The following is a 10,949-nucleotide window of genomic DNA, read 5'->3' as shown; positions in this document are numbered from 1 at the left end:
CATTAGTCCTCTGTTTTTACTAAATTTTTTATTATTTATTTATTACTAATAAATACTGAGAACTTCCTTAATTACATACCTGTCTGCATTAATAGTTTTCCTTAATGGATTTTTAAATAACTATTTGTCAGCTAATTTTTTAAAACTTCTGAATGCATTGATAGCTGCGTTAATACCTCTTTAATTATAACACATATAACATCTGATAGGGTTTATTGCAGTATGATACAAATTTTATTGTGTTTATATATTAACTACAAATGACATCTAGAAGCACATGAAATATTCCATGATACTATATATTAAAATGTATTTAATATCCAAAAATTAATGCTATATCAAATGAATCTAGTTGAAAATAAAAATTGAGAATTAATAAAGGAAAACAAAAAACATTGCAAATTTTAATTTAAAAAATTCCTTATTGAATTTTATCAGAAGAACCAGAGAACTGAAATAATTTGGCAGATTTTAGTGAGTTACAAATAATAAGCAATTTATTATAAAGAGCCAGAGATTGTTTGTTTTTTGACTTATTTGTTTAACTCAGCAAAGTGATTTCAAATGGCTTTGTTATTTTTAAACCCTAGTCAAGTTCTTCCTTTTTGTTGGTCAATTTTTATTTCACTGTGTAGATGTGAAAACCCATTTCATATGGACTACTTTCTACCATGTATAAACACAAATTCTCAGAGTTGAGCTATCTTCTAGTCCCGTTCTCCCACTGAATGTTTGGATATTATCTGCCAAATCATAAATATGCAGAGCTAACCTGGTGATGCATCTTCTCTGCCACTACCTCCAAAGATGGAGTTCATTCTCCCCCGAAAACTATATTTCCCCCCAAAATGTTTTGTTAGGCAGCTGTTTGTGTTAAACTAACAAAAATTTAGTTTCCTCCCCATAATTTATCCCTATTCTTATTCTTCTCATCCAAAGAAGGAAAACAATATGCTTTATGGATATTTTTTCCCATGTTTAAATATTTGTCATATAAACTACTCTCCTCTCTGAAAGGACTTCTTTTTAATCCAAACTTACCATGCCCCTTATATATCATGATTATTTTCTGTTATTTAGATCGATTTTACATTTTGATGCCCAGAACAAAACACTCAAAATATTGTATATCTTCATTACCAATAGAAGAATTGCATTTGAAATCCATATTATAACAAAGAATAATGATTACTAGTATATTTTTCTGATTGGTAACATATTCCTTTACTTTTCCCTAACCATTGAATTAAATATTTTAATTATTTTTATTACCTTTAACTAAGTTGGTATATCATAATTTATCTTTTATAAATGTTATCAATGGTGGACACTTTTATAACTTCCTAGTCCTTTTAATTACTGTAGATAACTGTAGATGTCTTGTTTCATTTTACATCTTAATGTAAAAATGCATATTTTATTTTTAAAAAATCTGATAGTTTATTTAACTGTTGATTGTACTATTTTTGTTTAATGATTTTAAATTAAACTGAGTAATTATTAAACATACATTTAATTGTCAGCTTTACTAATTTCTTCTTCCTCTTCCTCTTTCTCTATCTCTTTTTTTCTTTTTCTTTTCTTTTTGACAGTACTCTGCGGGGGGGGGGTACAACGAACTTTGAGCCTTGTACCTGGTATGGACTTGTTGTCCGGGACGTATATATTTGCGGTCCTGTTAGCATGCGTCGTGTTTCAGTCTGGCGCCCAGGAGAAAAACTATTCCATTCGAGAAGAAATGCCAGAAAACGTCCTGATAGGCGACTTGTTGAAAGACCTCAACCTGTCCTTAATTCGACACAAGTCCTTAAAAATTCCCATGAAGTTCAAGCTAGTGTACAAGACTGGGGAAGTGCCACTGATCCGAATCGAAGAAGGTACTGGTGAGATCTTCACTACTGGAGCCCGCATTGATCGTGAGAAATTATGTACTGGTATCTTGCTGGATGGCCGTTGCTTTTATGAAGTGGAAGTTGCCGTTTTGCCAGATGAAATATTTAGACTGGTTAAGATACGTTTTCTGATAGAAGATATAAATGATAATGCACCATTATTCCCAGCAACTGTTATCAACATATCAATTCCAGAGAACTCAGCTATAAACTCTCGATTTGCTCTCCCAGCGGCCATTGATCCTGACATAGGAATAAACGGAGTGCAAAACTACCAACTCATTAAGGTGCGTTTTAAAAACATTTTGCTAGAGAAAATTCATTTTTTTAAAGACAAAAAGAATGGTCTTAGAGTACTTCAAAATTTGAGTAAGTCATCACCTTAATTTTTCAAAGTTTAAGCAAAGTATTGTGGAGAAAATTAATCGATGCAATTTATGAAATTGAATAGGGTTTATTAATCTGAATCTTCATTTTATGTGTATTAATTTTCACCAATTGTTAGTGTTTCCCTTAATCCACTAATGTGGTAAGACAAGGGACTCAACCATACTACTTACAAATCAATAACCAACCCTATAACTTACTTTTAATCTGTCTGATTATGATTGCCACAAATTTGACCTAAACACACAAATCTAAAAGTTAAGAATGAATTGACACATCAATTTTTCTCAGTGATTATTTTTGATAGAAACCTTTATCTTGCCTTTTGAAAATATTCTGGATAAATTTATTTGAGAGATTTCTCATTATTAGCATTTCTACACATATATAGAATAATGAAAATTATTTTTCATAATGATTTTCAAGTCAAGGTAAGATCTTTAAGCATTATGAGTCATCAAAATGAGGGTAAATTTCAGCCAATGTGCTATTTGTTAATGTTAAATATTTACATTTTTTTTCCAATTCTTTGAAAACACAGAGGATTTATTTGCAGTAGAGGGTAAGTAAACCTTTTAGTGAAAAAGCTTCAATTAATCTGAAGAACCTATTTTGTCTTGAGTTGGGTCTTGGATGGGGAAGGCAGAGAGAAGATTAAATGGTTTCTTCAAAATATTTTAATTGCCTATGTGATATATAAAGCAGTAGAAAACTCAGATTTTGGTATTTGAAATAGTACAATGTGCTTGAATGATCTTGAAAAATGTGTAAAAGAACAAATGTGTAGATTTAATATAGAGATGGTCAAGTGATTTTCAAAATTTTATAAACATTTTTTGACAATTCATTACCAGATTGCATAGGGTTTATGAATAACATGAGTAACATGATCAATGCTAAAAGTATTCAAAGTTCACATAAATAAGATATTTTAATGTATATTACCTGAAGGTTTTGACCTGGAAGATGTGAAATATTGGAAAACTTCTCAGCTGATGCCAATATGTGGTGAAGGTATATTTATAAATTCATTTAGAAATTGAAGGCTACAGAACTCTTGAGTGAATTTGAGTGATATGCAAATTTGTGTGTGAATATAAGTAAAAATAGAAAGAGAAGTGGTAGGTTATTTATAAATAAGCATTTAGGTAAAATCCATTCAGTGGAAAAAGTTGTAAGAATAAGAAAAGTATAGCTCACAATTTTGTATTTAGAAAAAGTAGATAAGCCCCTTCCAGCTTAATATTTTTGACCTTTAGTTTCTTCTATCATAATATGAAGATGATGATGTAAATGTCACAGGGGCAGAATTGGAAAGAATAAACACTAACTAGAGAGTAGATATAACGTCATAAAATATTTTTGGAGATGCTTTAAAATATGTGGCAATTTATAGAAATGTGAGGCTTAGTGAATACTATCTTTAAAGCAACACTGTCAATAGAACTTTCTGCAATGACTACATTTCTATAATATGTGATATCCAATATAGTAGTTACTGGCCACACGTGGCTATTGAATACTTGAAATAGAATTAGTGTTACCATTGAACTGAATTTTAAATTTTATTTAATCTTAATTTTAATTGCCACATATGGTGGTAGCTACCATATTAGACAGCACAGCCTAAGCAAAATCAGTTTAATTTGAAAGTAAAATTTAACAGGTAAAAGCAAAGACTTGTCAAATTAAAAACATTTTATTCTACTTTAGAATGTATGATAAGCCAAAAGTGAACTATACAATGCACCTAAACTACTGGGGCATTTGTATGGCTCCATGTACTAGTACTATTCTGACTCTTTGTTTAAAATAATGAGTATGGAATATAAAGCTAATACCTGGGCATGCAGAGGGCTAAGACATGGGTGATGTTAACTGAGTGTACTTTGACTTACAGAAAGGTCCTGTCATGAAAATAGTATGTATCCTGGCAGGATAGAGAGGTTAAATAAAAGGAAGAAAATAAACATGTTTTGATTAATCCATAAACTTTAATAAATATTACAATTTGAAAGTAAGTAGGCTAACCATTGTAATGTATTTTAAAAGACCCTCTGTCCAGCAGAATAAAATAAGAATTTAATTAACACTTATTTGTTCTATTTTTGTTAATTAGATAAGACTAACAAAATCATAGTTTACCCTAACTAGGGAAATATAAAATCCATATGAAAAAAATCACATAATAAAGGGGGAAATAATTTTTAAAATTCTAGGCAAAAATACGTCAATTTCTTCATGAAAGGGGCCTGCTTTTGACAACTGTATATTAATTAACTAAAAATAAAGACAGTGGTAGATGAATGGCAGCATGAGAGAATCCCTTGGTTTCTCCCTTGAAGTTTCAACAATTTGAATGGCTATAACTCTACAAGGGATTCCATAGTGAAGGCAGGGAGGTGAGAAGGGCAGGAAGCTGAAAGGAGCCACACTTGCAGTTCTGCAGCTGAAAGCTCACAGTGAGGCTTGGCCTGGAAAGGGGAGGAATTGAGTTGTGGCTCCTACTCCATTCAGCCAGGAGGAGCAAAGAAATTTAGTGAGCATTCCTATAAGAGTAAACAGTACAAGCTGTGGCTGAGCCCAGGTTCCTGGTCAAGACACAGCACTGGAGTGAGGAAGCGGTTGTAGGTCAATCAGCATTCCAGAAGGAGAAACAAAGCCATAGAGCTTGGTTGCCCATAGCCTTCCAGAGCTCGCCTCCCTTTGTCCTTGGTATCTAGTTATGAAGCACACTATCTGCAAGCTGGAGAAATGGTCCTACAGAATCAATTTCATCCCTGAGCAAAGAGTGCACTCTGTGACTGGTTTCAGGGTTGGGGCACAGAGAGGACTCCCAGATGTCAGGATGGCTGAGATCACCGTAACTGAAATGGCAAAACAACACAGAAGACTACTGGGTTCCCCCAGTTCAGCTCATCCCACCCCAAGGAACTGCAACTACACTGATGGCAGTATCTGGCTGTGGTGACAGCACTGGGATTTCACAGACATAAAAACTTGTGATTTAGCTCCACCTATTGGAAAATAATAAAAGGCCTATTCATATTAATCTGCTAGAGAAGTGTCACCTATATATAGATGCCTACACAGAGAAGGAATCCATCAACTACCATGGATAACCAAGGTAATGAGGCAGTTTGAAAAGAAAATGAAAAATATCCAAAATCAAACTTGAAGACATGGAAATATGTGATTTAAATGACAAAGAAATAAAGATTATAGTTCTGAAAAAACTCAATGTGATGCAAGAAAACACAGATAGGGAGCTTAATAAACTGAGAAACCAAATCAAGGAACAAAACGAGTACTTTACTAAAAATATTAAAACTTAAAAAAATAAACAAATAGAAATTGTGGAGATAAAGAACTTAATAAAGGATATCAAGAATGAACTAGAGAGCCTGGCAGTGTGGCTCAGTGGTTGAGCGTTGACCCATGAACCAGGAGGTCACAGTTTGATGCCTGGTCAGGGCACATTCCAGGGTTGTGAGCTCTATCCTAAGTAGGGGACATGCAGGAGGAAGCTGATCAATGATTCTCTGTCATCATTGCTGTTTCTATATCTCTCTCTCACTCTCCTCTCTCTGAAATCAGTAAAAAAAAAAAAAAAAAAAAGAAGAAGAAAAAGGAATGAAATAGCAAGAATAGGAAATAGAGCTGACCAGATGGAGTAAAGGATTAGTGATATCAGGTAGAAATCTAGATATGACAGAAAGGGAAAAAGAGAGAAAATTAAGCATAAAAAAATAAAATAACTAAGAGAACTATCTGACTCCATCAGAAAGAGCAATATAAGAATAATAGGCATACCAAAAGAAAAAGAAGAGAGAGAAGGGAGCAGAGAACCTATTCAAACATATAGCTGATGAAAACATCTCAAACTTATAAAAAGAGCTAGATCCTGGAATCCAAGAAGGAAACAGAACACCTAATTACCTCACTCAAAAAAGGACTTTTCCAAGGTACACTATATTAAAACTGTCAAAATTAATGACAAAAAATAATTCTCAAAGCCGACAGAGAAAAGAAGAAAGTAACCTATAAAGGGATGTCCATTAGGTTATCATCAAACTTCTCAGCAGAAACCCTACAAGCTAGAAGAGAGTGGAACCAAATATTCAAACTACTGAAAGAAATTACTAGCCAAGTATAATATATCCAGCAAAACTTATCCTTTAGATATGAAGGAGAAATAGAAGAAAGACCTCCATTGCATGAAGTACTTAAGGGGATTATTCTACCTGAAGCAATAAAGTATCACAAAACTATGAGTAAGATCACCAACAACCTTATTGCAAAAACACAGATGATTTGTGACAACAACAAAAATAAATAAATAAAAGGGGAGGGGATAAAGGTCTGAATTTGAAAAGGAGGACGGAGACAGATTCATTCAAAAGAAAAAGGACTACTGTATTTATGAAACTCTCACCAACGGAGGCACAGAGCTACCAGAAAAAAAAAGGATAAAATGGCTATAGGAAATCCTCATACACCAAGAATTACTCTAAATATAAATGGACTTAATTCACCAATAAAGAGGCACAGAGCAGCAGATTGGATCAAAAACAAAACCCAGCCATATGATGGCTTCAGGAGACTCAGCTAAGCTGCAAAGACAAAATTTGACTTAAAGTAAAAAGGTGGAAAATTATTCTCTAAGCAAATAACATCCACAGGAATGCAAGTGTAGCCATACTTATATTTGACAAGATGGATTTCAAGATAACCAAGGTAATACAAAAGAAAAATGGATATTGTATAATGATAAAGGGGATATTAAGAAGACATAACACTTCTTAATATATATGCACCCAATCAGGGAGCACCAAAATATATAAAGCAGGGTTCCTCAAACTTTTTAAACAGGGAGCCAGTTCACTGTCCCTCAGACCTTTGGAGGGCCGGACTATAGTTTTAAAAAAACTATGAACAAATTCCTATGCACACTGCACATATCTTATTTTGAAGTAAAAAAACAAAATGGGAACAAATACAATATTTGTATTTGCATGTGGCCCGCGGGCTGTAGTTTGAGGACCCATGATATAAAGCAACTACTAACAGAACTAAAGAGAGAAACTGACAAAAACACAATCATATTGGTATTCCATTGACAGCTCTTGATAAATCAACCAAAACAGAAAATTAATAAATATCAACTTTAAATGACATGTTAAACCAAATGGACATAATAGACATTTGCAGAGCCTTTCATCCCAGAATATCAGATCATACATTCTTTTCCAGTGCACATGGAACATTCTCAATGATAGACTATATGATTGGTCACAAAACCAGCCTTAGCAAATTGAAGAAGATTGAAATTATACCAAGAATATCATCTGACAAAAATGCCTTGAAATTAAAAATCAATTGAAAAACAGAAGTAAAGAAACCCACAAATATGTGGAAATTACAAGACTGGTAACTTAGCATTTGGCCACTGCACCCATGAGTACATAAGTGTAATAAAAAAATCTATGGTATATTTACACAAGGGAATATTACATGGCTGTAAAAAGGAAGCAACTCTTACCTTTTGTGGCATCATGGATGAACCTGGAGATTATTATGCTAAGAGATATAAAACAGCCAGAGAAAGAAAAATATATGATCTCACTTAAATGTGGACTTTAACGAACAAAATCAGCTGACAAACAAATAGAACCACATACATGGATACATGGTAGAGACTAACAGATGTCAGAGGGGAGGTGGGGAGGAGGGCAAGCAGGATGAAAGAAGATGAATTGAATAACCAAAAAGCATACATGCGTAGGTCATGGAGGCAGATAAAATGTGGTGAGGACCAGAGGGAGGCGAGGTGGGAGTCTCTGTGTAAGTGGCAAAGGTGGGAAAATTGGAGACATCTTAATAATGAAAACAATAAAAACAAAAATATATTACAAATATGTGGAGATTAAACAACATATTGCTGAAAAATGACTGGGTCAAAGAAGAAATAAAAGGTGAGATAAAAAATATATATGACAATATGATATATCAAAATTTCTGGGATGCAATAAATTCAATTATAAAGAAAAAACAAGAGAAATCTCAAGTAAACAATATATCATTCCATCTTAAAGAGCTAGAAAAAGAAGAACAAAATCCACCTAAATTCACTAGAAGGGAAATAATAAAAATTAGAACAGAATTTAATGAAATAGAGAACAAAAAGATTATATAAAAATTAATACAACCAAGAACTGGTTCTTTAAACAGACTAATAAAATTGACAAACCTCTGACTAGACTTACTAAAGACAAAAGAGAAAAGATTCATATAAACAAAATCAGAAATGATAGAGGAGAAGTTACTACAGACAAGATCATACTAGAATACTATAAAAGATTATGTGCCACCAAATTCAATAACCTAGAAGAAATGGATAGATCCCTAGAAATATATAACCTTCGTGGACAGAATCATGAAGAATTGGGAAATCAAAATAGATTGATAAACTGTGAAGAAATGGAAACAACCATTAAAAACCTCCAGAAAAATAAGTCCAGGACCATATGGCTTCACTAGTGAATTGTACCAAGTATTCAAAGGAGATTTGATACCTACCCTTCTCAAACTCTTCCAAAATGTGAAGAAGGGGAAATACTTCCTAACACATTTTATGAGGCAGGGGCTGGGTGGAGATAGGCAAATGTGGGGGGGTGGGGTTGGGGGGTGGGTAAATCTGTATTAGTGTCAACAAAAAAATAAAGTTAAAAAAAGTGACCAGAGGGCCTGAACAGACATATCTCCCAAGATGACATGCAAATGGCCAACAGATATATGAACAGATGTTCAACTTCACTAGCTATTAGAGAAATGCAAATCAAAACCACAATGAGACACCCATTAGAATGGCTATTATCAACAAGATGAGTAATAACAAATGTTAGAGAAGTGTGGAGAAATAGGAACCCTCATTCACTGCTTTTGGGAATGTAAACTGATACAGCCACTGTGGTAAATGGTATGGAAGTTCCTCAAAAAAGTAAGAATAGATTTACCATATGAACCAGCAGTCCCTCTTCTGGGTATCTATACCAAAAATAACTGGAAAACATTTATTTTCAAATATATATACAACTATATGTTCATTTCAGCATTATTCACATTGGCGAAGACATGGAGATAACCATAGTGTCCTTTGATAATTGGAAAAAGACAATGTGGCACATATACACAATAAAACACTACTCATCCATAAGAAAAAAAATTAAACACTGCCATTTGTGACAACATAGATGGACCTTGAGAATGTTATGATAAGTGAAATAAGTTCATCAGAAAAAGCTAAGAACCATATGATTTCACTCATATGTGGTATATAAAAGTGAAACTCATAGACACAGAAAACAGTGTGGTGGTTACCAGAGGGAAGGGGACAAGTGAGTAGTATAAGGTAAAGGGGCCCAAATATATGGTGACAGAAAATAATCTGACTTTGGGTGATGGAAAGACAATACAGATTATGTATCATAGAAATGTACATTTGAAATGTATAAATGATCCTATGAACCAATGTTTTCCCAATAAATTTAATTAAAATATAAAATAACTGTGTTTATGAAAAAAGTAAAGGCAGTGGTAGAAAATATTTATTAATGTATTTAAAATGTGTATTATATAAAGTCACATAAGACTTAAAATTTAAAATATGTATATTAAAAATTTAATTAATAAATGTTTTAATTAATTTATGCATATTTCATATTAAGTATGCTTTGACATATTGCTTTGAAAAGTATTAATATTTCACATTTTAAATATTTGTAAAATGCATTTAAGAATATAAATTTATTCTTTCTTTTAACTAGTATAGAAAGTGAGTATTGAAAGAATAAAGCCATTAACAATTGATTTTTGCATAGTACAAAGAATCTATATATATAAAAACCTAAGCGACCAAAGGTCCGAATGACCAGAATGACCCGAATGGCCATTTGCTATGATGCGCACTGATCACTAGGGGGCAGAAGCTCAATGCAGGAGCTGCCCCCTGGTGGTCAGTGCGCTCCCATAGCTGACCGACCCATCCCTGCAGCCCACTAACCCAATGACAGACACTCCCTCCCTCAGCAGTCCTACAGGTCCAATCTCCAGAGAACAGGCCAGGCACCAAAGGACCAGTGCCACCAGCATGATCCTGACCGCACCACTGGCATCCTGGAAGTCTTCCTCTGGCACCACAGCTGCTTCCCCTCCCTAGACGATCCAAAAGGAAGATACAATATAAAAGCAGCCGCGAGGTGGCTCCCGACAATCAGCACAATTGTCAGTGGGACGGATCTGGATCCCTGGCTGGCAAGGCCATCCCACTGCCAACCTGGAGAGCCGATCACATCCCGTCCTCCACCCTCCCCCCGCCCCCGAGGCCCCACCTATGCATGAATTCATGCACTGGGCCTCATTTTATATTAAAACTTATCTGTGTGACCTTGATAAGGTTAATTTTAAACTTTTGTAGAGATGAGGTTACTCTGTAAGAAAAAGAGATTCATATATAAAATTTATGACATTTGTTGTCACTTAAAAGATATACAGAAGTGATATAGACTCTGTTTTAAGTGCATAAGCTATAATGAGAATTTCCCATAATATTTTTCTCCCATTTTTTTTGATTGTTTAAAGTATTACATATGTCTCCTTTTTCCCTGATTG

General features: G+C 33.8%; 1 protein-coding gene across 1 annotated transcript in view; it reads left to right on the top strand.

Moving 5' to 3' along the window:
• The first annotated feature begins 1,609 nt into the window (after positions 1 to 1,609).
• PCDH11X (protocadherin 11 X-linked) overlaps positions 1,610 to 10,949 on the top strand; it is a 919,146-nt gene continuing 909,806 nt past the window's right edge. The window contains exon 1 of the mRNA XM_059679307.1: positions 1,610 to 2,179. Within this exon, the coding sequence (XP_059535290.1) occupies positions 1,640 to 2,179 (540 nt within the window). The 5' untranslated portion in view covers positions 1,610 to 1,639. The remainder of the gene's footprint in view (positions 2,180 to 10,949) is intronic.

The sequence above is a fragment of the Myotis daubentonii genome, chromosome X (genome assembly GCF_963259705.1).
Source record: "Myotis daubentonii chromosome X, mMyoDau2.1, whole genome shotgun sequence".
Lineage (NCBI taxonomy): Eukaryota > Metazoa > Chordata > Mammalia > Chiroptera > Vespertilionidae > Myotis > Myotis daubentonii.
This window is presented reverse-complemented; position numbering and strand designations above follow the sequence as displayed.